The sequence below is a fragment of the Tiliqua scincoides genome, chromosome 1, assembly GCF_035046505.1.
Source record: "Tiliqua scincoides isolate rTilSci1 chromosome 1, rTilSci1.hap2, whole genome shotgun sequence".
Lineage (NCBI taxonomy): Eukaryota > Metazoa > Chordata > Lepidosauria > Squamata > Scincidae > Tiliqua > Tiliqua scincoides.
The window spans coordinates 125,631-148,869 of NC_089821.1; the positions used below are offsets into that span (position 1 = coordinate 125,631).

At 48.1% G+C, this 23,239-nt stretch overlaps 1 protein-coding gene across 1 annotated transcript in view; it reads left to right on the forward strand.

Moving 5' to 3' along the window:
• The window catches only part of FBXO33 (F-box protein 33), a 33,973-nt gene that overhangs the window by 5,129 nt on the left and 5,605 nt on the right, over positions 1 to 23,239 (forward strand). The window contains exon 2 of the mRNA XM_066634710.1: positions 18,802 to 18,912. Coding sequence (XP_066490807.1) covers positions 18,802 to 18,912 — 111 coding nt within the window. The remainder of the gene's footprint in view (positions 1 to 18,801; positions 18,913 to 23,239) is intronic.

Consider the following 23,239-nt stretch of genomic DNA (forward strand, 5'->3'; position numbering starts at 1 on the left):
ATCCAATGAATGCAGCCCCCCAAAACACAAGAAGGAGGTCCCTCCCTCCCAGCTGCGAGTCTATTGAAACGAAGCCATGTGGCTGCGTTTACTCGCGAGTAGGCAGACTTGCCTTAGTCTTTTGGAAAGGGCAGGCTGAGAGGACTCCCAACAATGTCAGAATGGTCCTGATCCAATGACTGCAGCTCCCAAAAACACCCGAGAAGGAGGTCCCTGCTTCCCAGCTGCCCTATTGAGCCCTATGGAAAGCGAAGCAGCCTCACGATTGCGTTTACTCGCAAGTAGGCAGATGGGCCTTGGCTGGTGGTCAGGCCAGGCAAAGGGGAATGTGAGGACACCAGAATGGTCCTGATCTGATGGAGCTGCTCCAGAAGGCAGCCCCCCCCCCTAAAAAGAACCAAAAAGAGACTACAGCTGGTAAGGGGAAGTTTTCTATTTTGCACTTGCAAAGCCAGGTGGGTCTTTATCTTGATCTGCTTGAAATAGAAGAACTTTAACTGGGCACTGGGGAGGGCTGGAAGTCTCACTGATTCTTTTTGGGGGCTTGTTATTGCAAGCAGACTACAGAGTAAGCCCTATTGACCACTATGGTACTTACTTCAGAGTAGACATGCATAGGCTGCAATCCTACCCACACTTTCCTGAGAGTAAGCCCCATTGACCACAATGGGACTTACTTCAGAGTAGATTCACTTGGTAGAACAGGACTGGCTCCCTGTTATTTAATTATTTCTTTTATTTTAATATTTATAATTATTTAATTTAATTTGCTTGATGATGTCACTTCTGGCCATGATATCACTTCTAATGGGTCCTGGACAGATTGTCATTCTAAAAAGTGGGTCCCAGTGCTAAAGGTTTGAGAACTGCTGCAATAAGGTGTTAGTAAGTTGATACAGGAGGGTGTGTGTGTGTGAGAGAGACTCTACAAGTTTTCAAAATCACTAAAATCAGAGTTTGGAGGAATAATCCCATCATGTTATATATCAATCAATGCGTAATTTCATGCAGAATGCAATGAAACAAACCGCATTGAAATATCTGTGTTCTAACAAAAGGTACAGCCAAAAAAGCAGTGGGGGCGGGGCAATGGTACATCGCCACACCCACCACCTGGGGCGTTGCCCCGCCCACTGCATGGGGTGATGCACAGGCCTCCCGCACCGGGTGACACGAATCCTAGTGTCCCACTGTCTGGATGTTTTTCCAGTTGGGAGGAGTTCTAGGAGCTCAGCGTTGGCAATTGCACCTGCATAATAAGCAGCACGCTAGGAAGTAGATGCTTGTTGTTATAAACTGAATGTCCAAAATTTTTGAATTCTGAGTTGAAATCTGGAATGAGCTGGGGAGGGGCTTTATTGAGAACTGAACTGAAGCCCTTTAGAACAGTATGCTGGCTCTCCTGTCTGGGAATAGAAATGCCCGTTGACTTGAGTTCAGTACTAATGCTTCTGGCTGATGATTGTGTTTTTTATAATTATCTTTGTTTGACAGCAAACCTTGAGCAAACCATCCTGTTTGCAGTTTGCAGTTAACACACAACCCACATCATGCAGTGGCATCCGGATGGTCCACATTAGGAACACAGATTGCTACTAGAAGTGGACAGAGCTCCATCACAGACATAACGTGAGGTATGGCTGACTGGAAGTTCAGGTAGCACAGGGCAGTGACATGATGAGTGTCATGGGAGAGTTGAATGTTGGGAGAATTAGAACAGACAAAAGAAAATATTTCTTTACTCAGCGTGTGGTTGGTCTGTGGAACTCTTTGCCACAGGATGTGGTGATGGCGACTGGCCTGGACGCCTTTAAAAGGGGATTGGACAAGTTTCTGGAGGAAAAATCCATTACGGGGTACAAGCCATGATGTGTATGCGCAACCTCCTGATTTTAGAAATGGGTTATGTCAGAATGCCAGATGCGAGGGAGGGCACCAGGATGAGGTCTCTTGTTATCAGGTGTGCTCCCAGGGGCATTTGGTGGGCTGCTGTGAGATACAGGAAGCTGGACTAGATGGGCCTATGGCCTGATCCAGTGGGGCTGTTCTTATGTTCTTTATGACGACCACAGCTGATGACATCATTATGCTTTTGTCTTTTTTCTTTTGTTAATACCAGCTGGGGAGCATCTGATCTTGTGATCAGGACCACAGCATGGGAGAAAGGGAGTATGGGCCCAATCCTATCTAACTTTCCAGCACCAGAGCAGCTGTCAGTGCAGCCCTGAGGCAAGGGAACAAATGTTCCCATACCTTGAGGTGGCCTCAGTGATTGCCCCTGCACTGCAGAATGCAGCACATGCCCCATTGGCACCAGCACTGGAAATTGGATAAGATTGGGCCCTAAATCACACACCCCAATTACAGCCCTAGCTAAAAGCCTCCCCCCAAAGTTTGTATTTTCCTTTGAGCTGCCTTTGCCAGACAGAGTAGAGGGGGTCATGCCCTGAATGTTTATGCACAAAGCTCAAGTATTACCAAAACCACAAAATCTCATTTTGTTATATTTGTTAAAATTTTATTGTAATGTATATTCTCAGGAAAAACTTGGTTAAGGCAGTAATCACCCTATCATTAAAAAAAATATATGGGAAATGGCTAACAGTTTACTTTCACTGTCCCAAACATGACAGCTGTCTCATGGTTATTAATATTTTTAGGCTACATTTTACATGTGGACGCCTTTCTAAATGTGTTGTTTGTTTGAGTTCAATCATATTAGCTTCATAACATGTGCTGATAAAGGCTTTATGCCCTGGGTCCCTTTTAGGGAGAAGGGCGGGATACAAATAAAGTTTATGATGATGATGATGATGCACCTTTCTATCTTATGGAGTGAAGTTTTGTCCAGTTGACATTTGTTGTCATACTTGCTTTTCTAGATTGGTTTAATTTGCCTATTCTCTTGTGTGTATTTCTGATGACTAGAGTAGAGTAGCTATTTCTCTGGTGTATAGCTTTGTGCGCGATTCAGAAATTGTGTTGCATGGAAACCACATTGTACATAAACGTGTCTTTGAAATATTGAGTTGACGAGCTTGAGGCTTGTATGTGTGATGCAGTTGTCATCTGGATTGTTGCTGAATGTTGCACTTCCCATCACAAAACTAAAACCACAGTGCAGAGTATATGACCTTGTACATATTTGGTGACATGAGAGCATTTAATTAGGCAACGGATGTGACTTTAGGTGGTAAAATATTTCTTGTGAACAGATTCTGTTTGTTGTGATTAGGAAATATAGCACTGGTCATTCTGAGAAACCTATAGAGAGAGGCCACCCAGGGGCCAGAGACCAACTCTGACCTCCAGGGGCTTTCCACCTGGCCTTTGTGCACCAGCCCCTTCCATACAAATGACACCATGGCACGTTCAGCCACTTTCTCTCAAAGGAGGTGCAACTAAAGGTTGGGGATCATACTGGAAGAAGGTAGGCTGCTCAAGGGGAGTAGTGCCTAGTGGTTGGCACTCATGCACTTATTGTATCAGCAGCTGAGCGGGGGGAGGAAACTGGTAGTTACTATCTGCTGCCATCATCCAAGGCTAAAGAGACCTAGGGTGGGTTGGAAATCTGGAAAAAACCTCCCTCCCAGGAGAGCACTGAACCCATTCATTCATATTAAAAATCAACACCACAGTAGCATCTGAGAGTGATCAGACATGACAACTTACTGTACAACACATGGACTAGGCAGGCAAGTGTTAAAAGATTATTACTTTATTAAAAATCCAAGAGAAAATGAATAAACCAAATGGACAAAATTCCAACATGTATGTATTTTGTTCATTTTACAGTTAGATGTTGAAGAAACCATAAATAGGCTCAGAAACAACAGAGCACCAGGCATATGCAATATAGTGGCAAAATGAATCAAAGGGGACATTGAAACCACCGGTAAATAACTTATGACTATTTGACATCATTTGGGATAGTGAAGAAATCCCTTCCAAATGGAAACACAGTATCATTATTCCATTTTTCAGAAAGGGAGCTCCAACTAGCTGTAATGATTACTGTGGTATAACTCTGCTGCCAGTTATTGGAAACATCTGTGTCCCTTAATACAAAATAGGATTAACATTACTTTATGAAAAATCTGGAACAAAACACAAATGGTTTCAGATCAGGATGATGTACTATTGACAGTATCTTTGGATTTTGACAAATAGTTGAGAAAATGTATCAGTATAATCAAGACTGTGTCATGGCATTCATACATTTCAAGCAAGCTTTTGACTCCGTGATACAGGAAAATCTGTGGACCTTACTAAGGGCCATATCTTATCCACATTTCTAGCACTGATTTAGCTGTATCAATGGGGCATGTGCTGCATCCTGCTGTGGGGGGCAGTCATGGAGGCCTCCTCAAGGTAAGGGAATATTTGTTCTCTTACCTTGAGGCTGCACTGGTGTTGAAAAGTTGGACAGAACTGGGCCCAGGACCATTACGGCATTCAAAAGGAAGATTATTAGATTAATTAAGCAGCTTTATGCTGACTCCAGGTCAGTTAAAATAGGAAATATTCATGGTAACTTTTTTGAAATCAACAGTATTTAACAGAACAATAGATTATCTCGGGGGATTCCAAACTTTGTAGCCAGAGCGCCCCATCAAATATCTGGCTCAGTGTTGAGGTCTGGAAAAAAAAATTTTTTTAAATATAAAATTTAATACATTCAAGGTGAAACTTAGATGAATGAATAAATGAATGGGCTCAAGTTTCCAGGATTTCTCCAGTCAGCAACTAAACAAAGCACACTCTTAAATGGGCTCCCATTCCCCCACCTCCCAAACAGCTTACTTAAATATACAGGAGTAAATATCTCAGAACTAGCACATTACAGGAAACACCCGTTGCATGTTCTGAGGGCCAGGGAGGCCTCCCTGACCCTCAGAAGTCCTTCTAAGGCCTTCAGAGAGTACAAAAAATTACTTACAATTTTTCAGGAAAACCAGGAAGTGATGTTTTTAGGCCCTCAGAACACCCCCTGGGCATGACCAGAGCACAGCTCTGGTTGTGTTTGATCAAGTGGGCCAGAATCTGGCCATGGGCCAGATAGAGGCTCACTCAGGCTGCATCTGGCCCCCAGGCCGGGGTTTGGAGACCCCTGGATTATTTTGTCAAAAAAAAATGTATCAACCATTGGAGCCTGTAAGATTTACACACCAAAAGGCTAGAATATGCGGATGATATAGTATGGTACAGACACAATACTATAAGTATGACCATAAGTATGACCATAAGTATGGTAAGACATGAAGGATGCAAACATCATCATGCTGTACAAGAACAAGGGCGACAGGGGTGACTGCAGTAACTACCGTGGCATCTCTCTCCTTAGCGTAGTAGGAAAGCTGTTTGCCCGAGTTGCACTAAAGAGGCTCCAGGTACTTGCAGAGAGCGTTTATCCAGAATCACAGTGCGGATTCCGAGCCAGCAGGTCCACCACTGATATGGTATTCTCCCTTAGACAACTGCAGGAGAAATGCAGGGAACAACGACAGCCACTCTTTATAGCCTTCATAGATCTCACAAAGGCTTTCGATCTGGTCAGCAGGGATGGCCTCTTCAAGATTCTCCCCAAGATTGGATGTCCACCCAGGCTTCTCAGCATCATCAGATCCTTCCACAAGAACATGAAGGGCACTGTTGTCTTCGATGGCTCCACATCAGACCCCTTTGACATCCGAAGCAGAGTGAAGCAGGGCTGTGTTCTTGCACCAACCTTGTTTGGGATTTTCTTTGCTGTCCTGCTGAAGCATGCCTTTGGAACCGCAACAGAAGGCATCTATCTCCGGACCAGATCAGATGGAAAGCTCTTCAGCCTCTCCAGACTGAGAGCAAAGTCCAAAGTCCAGCTGAAATGTCTGCGTGACTTCCTCTTTGCCGACGATGCAGCTGTCACTACCCACTCTGCCAAAGATCTCCAGCAGCTCATGGATCATTTTAGCAAGGCCTGCCAAGATTTTGGACTGACGATCAGCCTTAAGAAAACACAGGTCATGGTTCAGGATGTGGACTCACCTCCCTGCATTACTATCTCTGCGCATGAGCTGGAGGTTGTCCATGACTTTGTGTACCTTGGCTCAACGATCTCTGACACTCTTTCTCTCGATACCGAACTAAACAAACACATCGGTAAAGCAGCTACCACGTTTTCCAGACTCACAAAGAGAGTCTGGTCCAACAAGAAGCTGACGGAACATACCAAGATCCAGGTCTACAGAGCTTGCGTCCTGAGTACACTTCTGTACTGCAGCGAGTCATGGACTCTTCACTCACAACAGGAGAGGAAACTGAACGCATTCCACATGCGCTGCCTCCGACGCATTCTCGGCATCACTTGGCAGGACAAAGTTCCTAACAACACAGTCCTGGAACGTGCTGGAATCCCTAGCATGTATGCACTGCTGAAACAGAGTCGCCTGCGTTGGCTCGGTCATGTTGTGAGAATGGATGATGGCCGGATCCCAAAGGATCTCCTCTATGGAGAACTCATGCAAGGAAAGCGCCCTACAGGTAGACCACAGCTGCGATACAAGGACATCTGCAAGAGGGATCTGAAGGCCTTAGGAGTGGACCTCAACAAGTGGGAATTTCTGGCCTCTGAGCGGCCCGCTTGGAGGCAGGCTGTGCAGCATGGCCTTTCCCAGTTTGAAGAGACACTTGGCCAACAGTCTGAGGCTAAGAGGCAAAGAAGGAAGGCCCATAGCCAGGGAGACAGACAAGGGTCAGACTGCACTTGCTCCCATTGTGGAAGGGATTGTCACTCCCGAATTGGCCTTTTCAGCCACACTAGACGATGTTCCAAAACCACCTTTCAGAGCGCGATACCATAGTCTCTCGAGACTGAAGGTTGCCAACAATAGTATGGTACAGACACCTATACAAGCCTTAGTGGAATTTATTAGCAATGGAGCCAGACCATTGGAACTAAAGATAAGCACAGATAAAACTATAACCACAGCAGTTAAAAAAAATCAAAGAAAAAGTACCTAACATCAGCAGTAAAATTGCAGTGGGTGGAGAACCCATTGCAGAAGTAGGTACATAGAAGGAAGAGTAAATATCTGATGCATTATGTAGCTTGGAAATAATTAGAACTGGCGTAGCAACAGCTACATATGCAAATCTGATCAAAACAGTGGGGCATAATAGGCACCTCCAAGAAGCATGAAAATTAAAGTTTTTAAGACTACAGTCATTTCAACTTTACTATCTGGCTACGAGAGCAGAAACAGATTCTACAGAAACACCATCAACAAAAAGCTTTGCACCTGCTGTCTGCATAAAATAAAGAAAGTCAGGTGGTGGCAGCAGTGGAGAAATGAAGATGTGGCAGGTGAGAAACCACCTTTGCTGCAGGTTTTAACAAGTCGGCTGCGCTGGTTTGGCCACATAATGTGCCTGAACAACTGGTCTAGTCCAGCAAGTATACGATGCCGAAAGTAGTGGGAAAAGATCAAGAGGAAGACCAAAGAAAAGACAGCTCCATAACATCCTAGAGCTGCGTTTCTCAGCATTTGTCCTCCACCGTACCACTTCACGTGGTCCACCTATTCAGAGTACCAGCTGAAGTAACTGGTGTTGACAGCATCACCAGTTACTTCTGGGTTTGGAGGCCGGATGCGATACAACAGTAAGGGACTCGGTGGATAGGAGGGCTTTTTCGAGTGTGGAAAAGCCTGCTTTGAAGCTCTGCCCGCTGAGCCGAGCCTTCTGCTGCTGTTGGTTGTGTTGCATTCCTGCTCTTGCTGCTGGACGGCAACTGTTCAGGGGTCCTGCAAGTACCACCAGACACCACCTCTAAGTACCATTGGTGGTACCTGTACCACTGGTTGAGAAACACTGTGCTTTGGTAGTACTTGGAATCGGTGTCTTAGAAGATTTGAAGTATGCTTTATCAACTGCCGCACAACTTTGTCAGTATCACATGGGATGGTGTGATATTAGTCAAGGGCGCTGCTACGTTGTTTGAAAGGGAACTTGTTTTATGACTGTTGACAATATGCAAATAGGGGAAGAAATGGGGCTGCAGCAGCAGGTAGGAAACATACATGCAGTTTGATGGAAAATACACAAACTAAGATGTATGGATGCAAAGAAAAGCTTGATCAAATTAGGCAGTGGATCTGGAACGCCCAGCAGATGCAACTCAGGTGCAGTTCTACTCAAGAGTAAAGCACACAAAAGCTCAATCAGCACATTGCTAAGCTGGTGAGGTTCATAGGTTAGCTTGGAGTGGGAAGTGTAGGCAAAGAAATTCCTGACCACAGCTAGCTAGGAATACAGTCCCTATTTCTAGCTATGTGCATTTTCCCAGGAGTTCCCGAGGCTTACAGAAGAGTAAGTAGGTGTGACTTCTGCAGCCAAAATTACATATTGTGGCAGGCCTGACAGAACACACCCAAACTTTCCAGTGCTTGAACTTAAGTCACCTAGGGTTGATGATGTCCCTACAGTTACCTGTATGGGAGAGTGGAGCCCACCTGATCTCTCCATCCCATCCCTTTATCTGGATAAACAGGGTTGGCTGCCCAGTTGGCAAGCACGTGCCAATCAGTAAGAGGGTTAGCGACTCTGGACAGGGGAAAGGACCCTGAATCCACAAAAGCATGTTACAGGGTGCAGAGCAGGGGCTGTCAAACTGCAATCCGAGGTGCACCAGAATGATGATTCTGGGCGCAGTGGTGGCAAAGCCTTACCATGCCACTGCCTTGCCAGCAGTAGGCAAAGTATGAAGAAGACTGTAGAAGTGCACGTCCTCCTTTACCTCTCCCAAGGGGAGAGCGTGGCACAGTGCCAGCTCGTTTTAATGGACTAAAGGTCCACGCCAGCATTGCACAGATGCCAGCATAACAGCTGTTGTATCCTGAGCCCATCCTGGCAGTGCCACACTAACAGTGCACCAGTGGAGCAAAGGCCAGGTGGCAAGCCTGTCCTGGCAAAGACACTGGTGCAGCCCTTCCCAGTAGCACCCCCAACACCCACAGAAATACTGATGCAACCTGTTGTTGTCCGTGGAGCAGCATCCTGATGACAGTGCATCACCGCTGTGCTATTGTGGTGTCATCATGGTGGAGTTACCTCAACATCTGTGAGCCATCTTTGTGTCGTGGCCACAAAGCTGGCACATCACCTTTGTGTCGTCACCATGAGGTTGGTGCATCACGAGTACAACGTCCGAGGTGCCGTCACCCCATCTGTCAGTGACTCGCAGCACTGGCAGAACCAGAGAAGCGCGGCCAGGCAGGACTGAGCAGCCAGCCAGTGGTGGGGATAGGCACTGTTGCCAACCACTAGGCATGAGCTGCATGGCAGCAGGGCACTGGCTCCAGCCGTGGGTGGAGGTGCCTCAAGGACAGCCTGCACGGATGTCACAGCAACTCCGACTCCTGCAGGAGTGACAGTGGTGCCAAGCGCCAAGAACCACTAGCAGGTGCCTGCTCCTCACTGGGGGTTCAAGTCCTTCAACCCACTGACACAAATATCCACGTCTTTTGGAATATCTAGAGCAGAGCAGAGGAAAGGTAGGAGGACAGCTCCCTGGGAAGAGGGCAGCCTTGTGAAACAAGCCCCTCTGTGGCCAGGACTCAAGTACCTGCCAGCTGGATGGAGCGTTTTGCCAAGGGAGGGGCAGGCACAAACTGTAGGGGGAGCCTTAACAGCACTCAGGCCAAGCTCACTGCGCAGGACAGAGTCTGGGAGCCAAGCAAGAGGGTTTGAGTTTGACCGAAGGGCTTGTCCTATAACCAGCAAAACTCTTTTTCTGACAGCCAGAAACAACCATGGCAGTGACAGAAAGAGGGGGAGGCAGATCCAGAACCCATATCAACCACTCCACAAAGCTGCTGCCCAACTGTGCAGCTGCAGCAGGAGACTGGCAAAGAAAACTTCATCACACACACTCTTCCTTGGAACTCCCTGCCAAGGATGTGGTGATAGCATCTGGCCTAGATGCCTCTAAGGGGGGATTGGACAGATTTCTAGAAAAAAAATCCATCAGAGCTGTGATGGGTTTGTGCAGTCTCCTGGCTTTAGAAATGGGCTACTTCAGAATTCCAGATGCAAGGGAGGGCACCAGGATCAATGTCTTCTGTGGTCTTGAGTGTTGCCCACAGCATCTGATGGGCCACTTTAAGATACAGGGAGCTGGGCTAGGTGAGTGAATAATGAATATTATTATTAGCAGTAGTAGTATTTATAAAAGGAAGGAAGACCTCGCATTGATACCAGCAAGACCCGGGATCAGAGAAAAGTGGAGGAATTTGCACAAGCGCTTGAGGAATCTCTTCCAGGCCCGGCCGACGCAAACGCATCCAACAGATGGGAACATTTCAAGAATACCGTTTACAACACCGCCTTGTCCATATTCGGCAAGAAGACCAACAAGGCGGCAGACTGGTTTGAAGCCCACTCTGAGGAGTTGACACCAGTCATTGAGGAAAAGAGGAGAGCTCAAGCAGCATACAAGGCCTGTCCCAGTGAGCGCAACCTGCAGGTCCTCCGAACTGCTCGCAGCAAAGTCCAACAGACTGCCAGGAGATGTGCTAACGACTACTGGCTCCAGCTCTGTTCCGAGATACAGATAGCAGCTGACACCGGCAACATCAAGGGGATGTATGATGGTATCAAGCAGGCCCTAGGTCCAACACAGAAGAAAATTGCCCCTCTGAAGTCTGCCACAGGCGAGGTCATCCAGGATCGGGCGCAGCAGATGGAACGCTGGGTGCAGCACTACTCTGAGCTATATTCCAGAGAAAATGTAGTCACCGAAGAAGCACTGAACAACATTGAGTGCCTGCCTGTGCTGGAAGAGCTTGACAGTGAACCAACCCTAGAAGAACTTCACGTGGCCCTGGACTCCCTTGCCTTTGGCAAGGCACCTGGAAAAGACAGCATCCCTGCTGAAGTCCTAAAATGCTGCAAAGAGATCATCGTCACTGAGCTGCATGAAATCCTCTGTCTCTGCTGGAGAGAAGGTGGAGTACCTCAAGACATGAGGGATGCAAACATCATCACGCTGTACAAGAACAAAGGTGACAGGGGTGACTGCAACAACTACCGCGGCATCTCTCTCCTTAGCGTTGTAGGAAAGCTGTTTGCCCGAGTTGTACTAAAGAGGCTCCAGGTACTTGCAGAGAGCGTCTATCCAGAATCGCAGTGTGGATTCCGAGCCAACAGGTCCACCACTGATATGGTATTCTCCCTTAGACAACTGCAGGAGAAATGCAGGGAACAACGACAACCACTCTTTATAGCCTTCATAGATCTCACAAAGGCTTTCGACCTGGTCAGCAGAGACGGCCTCTTCAAGATTCTCCCCAAGATTGGATGTCCACCCAGGCTCCTCAGCATCATCAGATCTTTCCACAAGGACATGAAGGGCACTGTTGTCTTCGATGGCTCCACATCAGACCCTTTTGACATCCGAAGCGGAGTGAAGCAGGGCTGTGTTCTTGCACCAACCTTGTTTGGGATTTTCTTCGCTGTCCTGCTGAAGCAGGCCTTTGGAACTGCAACAGAAGGCATCTATCTCCGGACCAGATCAGACGGAAAGCTCTTCAACCTCTCCAGACTGAGAGCAAAATCCAAAGTCCAGCTGAAATGTCTGCGTGACTTCCTCTTTGCCGATGATGCAGCTGTCACTACCCACTCTGCCAAAGATCTCCAGCAGCTCATGGATCGTTTTAGCAAGGCCTGCCAAGATTTTGGACTGACAATCAGCCTGAAGAAAACACAGGTCATGGTTCAGGATGTGGACTCACCTCCCTGCATTACAATCTCTGAGCATGAACTGGAGGTTGTCCATGACTTTGTGTACCTTGGCTCAACGATCTCCGACACTCATTCTCTCGATACCGAGCTAAACAAGCGCATCGGTAAAGCAGCTACCACGCTTTCCAGACTCACAAAGAGAGTCTGGTCCAACAAGAAGCTGACGGAACATACCAAGATCCAGGTCTACAGAGCTTGCGTCCTGAGTACACTTCTGTACTGCAGCGAGTCATGGACTCTTCGCTCACAACAGGAGAGGAAATTGAGCGCTTTCCACATGCGCTGCCTCCGACGCATCCTCGGCATCACCTGGCAGGACAAAGTTCCAAACAACACAGTCCTGGAACGTGCTGGAATCCCTAGCATGTATTCACTGCTGAAACAGAGACGCCTGCGTTGGCTTGGTCATGTCGTGAGAATGGATGATGGCCGGATCCCAAAGGATCTCCTCTATGGAGAACTCGTGCAAGGAAAGCGCCCTACAGGTAGACCACAGCTGCGATACAAGGACATCTGCAAGAGGGATCTGAAGGCCTTAGGGATGGACCTCAACAAGTGGGAAACCCTGGCCTCTGAGCGGCCCGCTTGGAGGCAGGCTGTGCAGCATGGCCTTTCCCAGTTTGAAGAGACACTTTGCCAACAGTCTGAGGCTAAGAGGCAAAGAAGGAAGGCCCATAGCCAGGGAGACAGACCAGGGACAGACTGCACTTGCTCCCGGTGTGGAAGGGATTGTCACTCCCGGATTGGCCTTTTCAGCCACACTAGACGCTGTGCCAGAACCACCTTTCAGAGCGCGATACCATAGTCTTTCGAGACTGAAGGTTGCCAATACAATAAGTATTTATATATCGCTTTTCAACAAAAAAAGTTCCCAAAGCGGTTTACAGAGAAAAATCAAACAAGGAATGGCTCCCAGTCCCCAAAGGGCTCACAATCTAAAAAGATGCAAAAGAACCCCAGCAGGCAGCCACTAGAAAAGACTCTGCGGGGGTGAATAGGTCAGCAACCTAACAAACAACAGCTGGGCTCACACTGGTCTTTGCAGGCAGGGAGGCTATAGGCATCCCTTGGGGGTTTGCATGACGCCCTACCTGTGGGACAGCTGCCTGTGGGAAGCAAGGCAAGTGACAAGGCATGGACAGCATCGTCAGCCACACCTGGTCTCTGGCTTGAGATGCACAATCAGTGACTGAGGGAGGGAAAAGGGTGCCACCCAAGTGTACATGCAATGGGGCCCTGTAGGGGGCAGGGCTGTAGTGGCTTGGGACGTGACTTCTCCTTCTCAGGGGTGGGAGTGGAATTCTGCCATGTACTGCTGTCCAACCCACTGTGGCACTGAGAAACAAGCAATTGATCATCGCTTGACGAGCAGTTGCAGTGGTTGGTGTTCTCGGCATTCCCTATAAGGGAGCAGACTCTTCCGAGCTGTTGCAGAAGGAAGGGATGGCAACACTGTTGATGTTGAAGGAAAGCAACACGGTTGATAGCGGAGACACACTCGATCATCTGGAGCAGGGGTGCTCAAACTTTCAACTTTAGGGATGCTGGACCTTTAACAAGTGTATAGAAGAGAGAATTTCAGCAGGTGTAGCTTGTCATCTGTGGGATGACAAGTTGCACCTGCTGCAATTCTCTCTTCTATACACTTGTTAAAGGTCCAGCATCCCTAAAGTTGAAAGTTTGAGCACCCCTGATCTGGAGGGTCAGAAGTGGGGGGGGGGGTAGAGCCATAAGAGGAAGATGCAACGTCAATACATTGCAACATGGGAGTCTCTTCTCCCCCCCCCCCCCGCTTACCTGGCTGGGGTGCATTGCTGTTCCACTCTTGGGGTGGCAAGGAGGGAGTTCCAGTGCGTGGTCTGTGGAAACCTCCTGGGGCGGGAAACCTGCAATGGACCACCAAGAGTTAACAAACCGCCTTGCCGTACACATTTGGAGGGATGTATGCGCTCCCTTGGTGCGCCAAGTGCCCTTTCACCAGGACTCCCATCACTAACTGCCCCTTTGGGAGACCAGTGCCGCGTGCCCTGCCTCTGAGCTGTAGTACTCTGGTTGGTGTACTGCAGTTGGCTGCACCCAGGGCTTCCGTTGTCTGAAGGGAGGTTAGGATGCTGTGTCCATGGACTCTGGCCCACCCCTCCCACATCAGGGGTGCCCTCATTTATTTCCTGCCTTGGCCTCTCTGCCAGCACAGTTGCACTGGTGCACAAGCGACATCCAAGTGATATTGTTGCCTTGTTTTCCAGTGGCCCACTGGCGCTTGTGGTGTACCCATCCGCAGGCAGACATCTACATCAGTAGGGCTTTCACTTCACAAGTGGGTGTGAAGATATGCCAGCTTCTCTTGAGGACAGGATTGGGCCTAAGCGGGGAGGGGGACTCTCAGTGCCAAAGATCCCTTAAATCAGAATGTGTTCATAACCTTGTGCACCCACTACTGTCAGTGTAGGCACAAAACATACCTAACTACTTTTTATAGCAGCAGATATCTGTCATTTTCAGTCTGTTGCATCAAGTGTGTGCTGTCCTCCCTGCTCCAAGTGGATTGTACTCCAGTTCATCTGCCATTCAGTTCTAGGATGTACAAAGATGTACAGGTTGAGCCTCATTATTTGCTTGGCAAGCACTGATGTGGATGGCAAAAAATGCACTATAGCAAATCAATTTGAAAAACAAAGTTTCTTTGCTCTGGTGATTTAAAAATGGCCTTGCTGACCTTTGTGATGTAAGATAAGAGCCATTAAGAAGACAATCCATCAGTCTCCTCCAAATGCTTCACTCAGCCGCTCCCTTCACCAATGCAAAGTGATAACCTTTCTTTCAGGTTCTGGGGGGAAGGGAGGGGTGGCCTGGAGAGAAGGATTGATGGATTGTCAGCCAGCTACCCCCCCCCCCTCATTAATGAGGCTAATGTTAAAGGACTGTTCAGTTTTAAAAACTGATTTTAAAGGGGTGCATTTTCCCCTTCTCCAGGGATCAGCACATTCCTTCTCATTTGCAGTGGCCATTCGTGTGGATTCAAATCTGTGTATAAAAAATCCGTGTATAAATAGGCTGAACGTGTAGTGCAGGTTTGTGTGATGAGACAGGGATGGCAAATACTAACAGTGAACTCACTGCCACACGGCAGAGGCTAGTGGGAGGTTTCCAGGATAGAACTTGGAAAGGCAGGAAAATAAGATACTAAGGTCACCAGTAATAAGTGACCTGAGGTGTAGCTTCGGTGCAATTAATAGTGTCTGATAATAAATTCTGTGAAGGAAGACCAGCCAGAATAATGAAAAATCAGTTGTGTTAAGTGTGGGGATGCCTCTGCCTTTAGAGAGGAGCTCCTGGTTCTTCAGAATCTTGCATGGAATTAGGGAAACTAAGACTGAGCTGCAAATAGGAGCATTGCACAACAACTGTGTAATGAAGCTGAGGGCCAAAGTAGCTCGTATAAGGCTGAAATCCTCTTTGCACTTACATGGTAGTAAGCCCCATTGACTATAATGGAACTTACTTCTGAGTACACTTGGATAGGATTGGGTCTTAAGAGACTCTGACCTGCCATCGCTCCATGACTTTTTTCTCTCTCCTCCTTGCAAGGCCAACTGCAAAACCATGTGATAGCACATCATTGCACTCTGCATCTTTCTGCCATGCATGATTTGCTGAAATGGGGAGAGCACCGCGTAATGACTTCACACTGAGCATTGTTTGTGTTAGATGTTGCAAGGAAGGGAGAGTGTGATGGTAGCTCTGGATCTCTAAGAACATCTAGTTTGGCTTTAAACTGCGCAATATGCATAGATTGCGCGACTGTACGCAAACTTTCCAATGGCAGTGCTGTTCTCCGAGCAACTGCGGTACCTGAGGCAAGGTACGTCAGGGTGCAAAGCTAAAAATAGCAGTGCTGCCTGGTGTTCTTAGGTGCTGCTGCCTCTAATTACATTTGTATTGGCAACCTTCAGTCTCGAAAGACTATGGTATTGCGCTCTGAAAGGTGGTTCTGGCACAGCGTCTAGTGTGGCTGAAAAGGCCAATTCAGGAGTGACAGTCCCTTCCGCACTGGGAGCAAGTGCAGTCTGTCCCTGGTCTGCCTCCCTGGCTATGGGCCTTCCTTCTTTGCCTCTTTGCCTCAGACTGCTGGCCAAGTGTCTCTTCAAACTGGGAAAGGCCGTGCTGCACAGCCTGCCTCCAAGCGGGCCGCTCAGAGGCCAGGGTTTCCCACTTGTTGAGGTCCATCCCTAAGGCCTTCAGATCCCTCTTGCAGATGTCCTTGTATCGCAGCTGTGGTCTACCTGTAGGGCGCTTTCCTTGCACGAGTTCTCCATAGAGGAGATCCTTTGGGATCCAGCCATCATCCATTCTCACGACATGACCGAGCCAACGCAGGCATCTCTGTTTCAGTAGTGCATACATGCTAGGGATTCCCACACGTTCCAGGACTGTGTTGTTTGGAACTTTGTCCTGCCAGGTGATGCCGAGGATGCGTCGGAGGCAGCGCATGTGGAAAGCGCTCAGTTTCCTCTCCTGTTGTGAGCGAAGAGTCCATGACTCGCTGCAGTACAGAAGTGTACTCAGGACGCAAGCTCTGTAGACTCTGTAACCTCTAATTACAACACTCACATTATTGTGGCCCCATTCTTGTAAGTGGCGCATATGCATCAGCTGTCCTGAGAGATAAGTGAGACTGAGATTCAATTAACTTCTGAATTTAAATGTTGTCTTCTATTCTCACGTTTGGCAAACTGTCCTAGAGAGCAGGGGTGTCACCCTTAAGGCCGTTTGGCTGGATGCAGCATGCAGAAGCTCTTTTTCCGCCCCTCAGACTCTCCCAGCACTACCATCAGCTGCTGAGCTGTGTTGAAGTGTCACTGCTGGAAGGCAGCCGGCATGACAATTGGGCTCTTCCGTACCTTGAAAGTTTGATCAAAATTTGCACGTTTTTTCTTGTCATTTGCAGCTAGTAAGTTGCTAAGAGAGAAAATAAAGTGCTTGTTTTTGGTCATGCTCTGCTTAATGACAACATTTCTGGCCCTTAGCAGGCATAATCAAAGGTGTTTGGCCCACTGTATAGAACAAGACTGCAACCCCTTCTCTAGAGCAGGGGTGTCCAAACATGTTGGCAAGAGGGCCACATCATCTCTCTGACACTGTTTTGGGGGGCCTGAGAAAAAAAGAATTAATTTACATTTAAAATGTGAATACATTTACATAAATGAATATATTAGAGATGGAACTTATATGAATGAAAGAAGGTCTTGCAATAGCAAAGCCTGCCCTTCCTTCGCTGCTGCTGCATCACAGACATGAAAGCAAGCAGTGGAGGAGCCCGCACCCTGCAGCTCACACAAGAAGTCAAACAGTTGTCCTCATGCTGAGAGCGGTTGTGTTGGACCAGCGCAGGCACCAGCAGGTCTCCAGAGGGCCAGAAGCTCATTTGAGACTGGGGGCTCCCTGTGGGTCAGGTTGGGACCCCTGTTCTAGAGCTTCAGCACGGTCATTCAAATACTGCAGTGGTTCCCAAACTTTTTAGCAACAGGATCCACTTTTTAAAAGGACACTCTATCAGGACCCACCTTAGAAGACGTAGATCTAGAAAGAAAGACAGATGGAGTCTCATTGTTCACGAGGGTTTCATTCTCAGAACTCATGTGGATGGCAAAAATCGCATTAAAGCAAATCCATCTAGAAAACAATGCCAGGCAATTTAAAAACAGCCTTGCTGACCTTTGTGATTTAGGATAGAGTCATCAGGCAGACAATCCATCAACCAGTCTCTCTCCAGGCACTTGGCAATGCTTCACTCTCGAGCCAGTGACCCTTCACCATTCCACAGTTATTACCTTTGCTTGCCTTCAAATGAAGCTCTTCTAAGTGCCTGGAGAGAGAATGATTGATGGATTGTCAGCAAGCCACCCTTTCTCACATTAACATTAAGAAATTAACAGTAACAAAGCATTAACGAGGCTATTGTTAAATGACTTTTTTCCTTTAATTTAAAGGGCCCTTCTCATCCCATTGAGATAAAACCGCAGGTGAAAAATCAGTGGATGATTAGGTCACCATTTATTTATTTATTTATTTATTTATTCATTTATAAGAAATAATGACCAGAGAAAGACCCTCAAACTTTAGCTCTCTATATTACACATGCTTGCAAATTGCAGGTGCTCAGCTCTTTGCAGGGTAATTAGCTGGTACAGTATCTGATTTTTCAATAGTCTCCGGATTGAAGGAAATTAATTATCTGATCTTTCCATCACCCTTTGGCGACCCACCAAAAATCAGGTTGCAACCCACCAGTGGGTCCCGACCCACAGTTTGGGAACCATTGAAATACTGTTTGTTGAAAAGAGGACACCCACCTTAGATGGGCCTGGATTTCATGTACTTGGAGAAGCTGTTTTTGTTTTGTGCCTTGGATGGTGGCAGCAGCAGTGCAGTCCAGCAGGCCACCTGCTGCCACCTCAGTTCCGCCACCCCACCCCACCCCCACACAATTAGCATGGAGGGAAGCTGCCCCTGCTGTGCTCCTCACACGGTTTCATCCACTGCTGAAATGCAGGGCTTCCACATTCGATTGCAGGCGCCTGCGTAAGCGGAGGAGCAACTTGTTCACAGTCCCTGTGAGTGAAACTGAGTCCTGCGTTTATTTCTCTAACAGAAGAAGCTGTGCAAGGAGCAGGGCAAGGAGGTGCGTGACCCACGCCCCATATGCTTTTAGTGGGAGAAAGTGGGTCAGTGCAGGTTGCATCTGTGGCAAGCTGGAAGCAGGCAGTGATGGTGGCAGATTCAGGGGAGAGGCACTCCAATCTGCTGCTCTTCGCCCTCTCCCAGAATCTGTCGCGGATGCAGCCTGCGTCACCTTGCCTCATGGATGGGCCGCCCTTGCTGGAAGGTGACGTTTTCCCTCTCAGCGCCCTGATTGCCTTGTCCCTGTGGCCACCATGGCTCCTGTCAGGGAATGCAGAGCTGGAGCTGCTTGTTTGGTTGTGTTGCCTTTGCCTTGACCAAGTCCTTTCCTGCCAACAGGAATCTCCAGAAGTTGAGTCTCTTTGGTGACATAAGCATCCTGCAGCAGCATGGAAGTATATCAAATACATACCTCAGCAAAGTGGATCCAGATGGCAAGAAGATTAAGCAGTAAGTTGAGCGGTGGATGTTGTGGGAGTTTTGAAGAGAAGGAGAATGTGCTTTTCAGCTCAGCTGGTGTGAAGGAAATGTGCTGGCTCAGTAGCAAAGGCTCCCCTTGGCCTTTTAGTCTCTTTCTTCTGGGCATGGAGTGGTCTGTACCGGGTTGTTGTTGACTTTGCAGCCTCTGACTGGAATTTGTCACAGTTTCTGCTGCAAGCAGCGCTTCTTTGTCAGACAAAATGAGGCATGCGCCAGTCGAGAGACTCACTGTGGCAGGTTCCATAAGAGAGAGAAGCAAAACCGAACTGCGAGGCTCTCCAAGCCTTCCAGCAGTGAGCCTTGTGCCATCCTGGCAAAAAAGCCGAGCAGAGGCCCCCAGACAGGTGCTTGGAGATTGTCACCCTGACCCGGCCAGAGGTCTGCATGCACAAGCAGCCTCTCCTGTACGCCTGCATGACTTCAGTGCTCACCTAGACCTTAATGAACTGACTGGATGTGTCTTGTGGCGTGAATGGGGTGCACATCCATGTCTGAGGCCTCTTGTGATGACGCAGAAGCTAGTTGAGTGTGATCACAACTAGAGCAGGACTACTATGTCTAAATACCAAGCCAGGGCTTAATTACAGTGGCACACTTGGTTACTGGATGTTATTGTTAGAGTTTGTCTTTTTGAATTTGCAAATAAATTCAAATTTATTTCCCCAGAGCATTTTCTGAACCAAATTGCAGGTAGCAAAGAATTGCTGATTAAAAACAAACATTTGACACCTTGGAGTAGCCAAGATGTTTTTGTGAACTGCAGTCCACTTCATCAGCTGCATGAAGTGATGTCTCCGAAGGTTCAGAAAAAAAGAAGAAGAATTTGTAAAGTCTGGACCAATGAGCTGTGGAAAAGCAGAGGTGTGGTCAGTGACTGTTATTCTGTAAAGTGCAGAGAGCTGTTGTTGTGTTTTATCTGAAGCTGAATGCAAGAGATGGTGAACAGTCACCCACTACATTTATCTCATTCCCTGGCCTGAAATAGACTGTGGCTGAAAATTGCTTGGATCTTTACTTGGTTCAGAGAACCAGCCAGTATGTTTGCTATAGTTAAGAACATAAGAACAGCCCCACTGGATCAGGCCATAGGCCCATCTAGTCCAGCTTCCTGTATCTCACAGTGGCCCACTAAATGCCCCAGGGAGCACACAAGACAGCAAGAGACCTGCATCCTGGTGCCCTCCCTTGCATCTGGCACTCTGACATAGCCCATTTCTAAAATCAGGAGGTTGCGCATACACATCATGGCTTGTAACCCGTAATGGATTTTTCCTCCAGAAACTTGTCCAATCCCTTTTTAAAGGCATCCAGGCCAGACGCCATCACCACATCCTGTGGCAAGGAGTTCCACAGACCAACCACACGCTGAGTAAAGAAATATTTTCTTTTGTCTGTCCTAACCCGCCCAACACTCAATTTTAGTGGATGTGCCCTGGTTCTGGTGTTATGTGAGAGTGTAAAGAGCATCTCCCTATCCACGCTGTCCATCCCCTGCATAATTTTGTATGTCTCAATCATGTCCCCCCCTCCGGCACCTCTTTTCTAGGCTGAAGAGGCCCAAACGCTGTAGCCTTTCCTCATAAGGAAGGTGCCCCAGCCCAGGAATCATCTTAGTCGCTCTCCTGACCCTCACCCTGCAATACTGGGCTACCTGTCTGTACTGGTGATCAGTTCCATCTTTCACTTCCTAAACATGTCTTTTTAAATCTTCAACTTGCCACAAAGATGTCTGTGCAGCCGCCAGGTTTTTCCCCTTTTCTTTTTCCTAGGAATCGTCTCTGACTGTGCCTCTAGAAGCTGCTTCTTAAGGAGCTCCACCCGTCTTGGGCCCCTTTTCCCACTAGTTCAGGGCTTTTCAGACTGGGGAGTCGTGACGCCCCAGCCTGTGAGCCTTGGCCTCTGCCCCCTTAAGGGGCAGGACCAGCCAGGAGGCAGGGAGGAGGCAGCGGCACGATCCCTAGGATAGCACCGTTCAGGGGGCTGCAGGGTGCACTTACCCAAGCCTCCTGCAGCTTCCCGGGGATGCAGGGAGCCCTGCGTGACCTTCTGCAGGGTTCTCCGCAGCTTCGAAAGTGAAAGTGGAGCGATTGCTTCCCCCCCCCCGCTCCCACTGTCTCCTCCCCGCCCCCGCTAAGACTTAGTGGCTCTTAAAGTGGTTCCCAGAGAGCTTGAGAACTACTGCATTACTTCATCAAGCCTTGGGAGCCTACCTATCATTTCTCTGGGCTTATTAAATTCAGCCTTCCTGAAATTCAGTGTACAAGTTTCACTGCGTGTTCCTTTTGTTTGCCATAAGATTGAGAATTCCAGCGGTTCGTGACCACTTTCCCCTAAAGTCCCCACTACTTTTCCCTCATCAGCAAACTCCTCCTTATTGCTTAAGATCAGGCCCAGGATGACCCCTCCCCTCGTTCCTTCCTCCACTTTCTGGAAGATGAAGTTATCCTCCAGGCACAACCTGATTTCATTGGAGCTCCCATGCTTGGCTGAATTAGTCTCCCAACAGATGTCCAAACAGTTAAAGTCCCCCATTACAACTACCTCATGTTTCCTTGCAATGCCTGCCAGTTGTTTCAAGGAAGCATCGTCCACCTCCTCCCCTTGTCTTGGCAGTCTATAGTAGGCACCCAACACAGTGTTGTGCTTGTTGCTTGCTTTCCCCCGACGTTCACCCAGATGCTCTCCACAAGGGTACCTGGACCACTTGGTTGGATTTCTGAGCAGGTGTATACATTTTTGACATATAGTGCCACCCCCTCCCCTTTTACCACATCTGTTTTTCCGGAACAACTGGTAGCCTTCCATTTGTGCATTCCAATCATGAGAGTCATCCCACCAGGTTCTGGTTATTCCTAGCAAGTCAAATTAACCTTCACTTGATAGAAGTTCACGCTCATCTTATTTATTTTCCATACACTGTACATTTGTATATATGCAGGGTAAGCCCTGGAGGTTACAACTCAGTGCCCCTTCCCCTCAGGGCCCCTTCAAATATTCCCTAGTTAGAGTGGTGCCCCGAGGGTTCCCATCCAGAGCACTTACTGGTGAAATAAGCTTCTGGTTGATGTCTCCAACCCCGCTCCTCCTTCAGTTTAAAGCCCTCCTGATCAGGTTCGCCATGCTTCCACTGAAAACATTCTTTCCCCTCCTTGTGAGATGCAGTTCATCTTGAGCCAGCAGGTCCATTCAGAAGCGCAGTCCGTGGTCCCAGAAGCCAAATTCCTCCCAAGAACACCAGTGATGTAACCAGTCGTTCACCTGGAGTCTTATTCTCTCCCTCTGAAGTCTTCTGCTTGTTACCAGGGGAACAGATGGGAATACCACATGGGCCCCCAGATCTTTCATCCTCCTGCCCAGAGCCTCGTAGTCTGAGATGATCTGCTCATAGCACGTGCCCAATCTTGTCTGAGTTTGGAAGCTAAGCAGGGTCAGGCCTGGTTAGTACTTGGATGGGAGACCGCCTGGGAATACTGGGTGCTGTAGGCTTACACCATAGTCTTTCGAGACTGAAGGTTGCCAACCAACCAGCTGTGCCCAGCAGCAGTATCATTCGTTCCTACGTGGATGAGCAAGAAAGGATGGTGATCTGTGGGTTTGACCAGCCTTGGCAATCTCTCTGTCACATCCCAGATCCTGGCACCAGGGAGACAGGGCGTCTCTCGAACCAGTGGGTCAGGTCAGCACACAGCAGCTTCAACACCCCTTAGCAGGGAATCCCCAATGACCACCGCCTTTCTCCACCTTCCCTTCTCATGTCAGGATTTGCCCACACTTCCTGGTTCTGCCAGCTGTTGGTGTCCGTGAGGAGGGTCTTCAGTAGTGCCGGCATCTGAGAGACACTGGCATGGGTTGTGCAGGTCCAGTGGTTCAGCAGGCCTTCTGACTTCCCTCCTTCTGACAGTCACTGGCGTCCATGCAGAGTCTTCTGCTGTGGAGATCTCATTGTTCCTAGTGGTATCCTCTGATTCTTGCCTTTGGAGAAGTTCTGTGTATGTCGTGTCCAGGAAGTCCTCAGATACATGCCTTTAAGAATGATAGAAAATGGGACTTACTCCTGTGTAAGTGTGGGTCAGATTGCAACCTGGAATGGTTAAAACTCTTCCTGCTTGATGATGTCACTTCCAGTCATGACATCACTTCCAGTGGGTTCTGACAGATTCTCATTCTAAAAAGTGGGTCCCAGTGCTAAAAGTTTGAGAACCACTGCATAGTGTTTGAACTGGAAAACATTTTAAGATAAGGACACTCTTTGGAGTGACTGAACTGGCATTTGTAAACCTGCTGTCCTCCCTCTGGC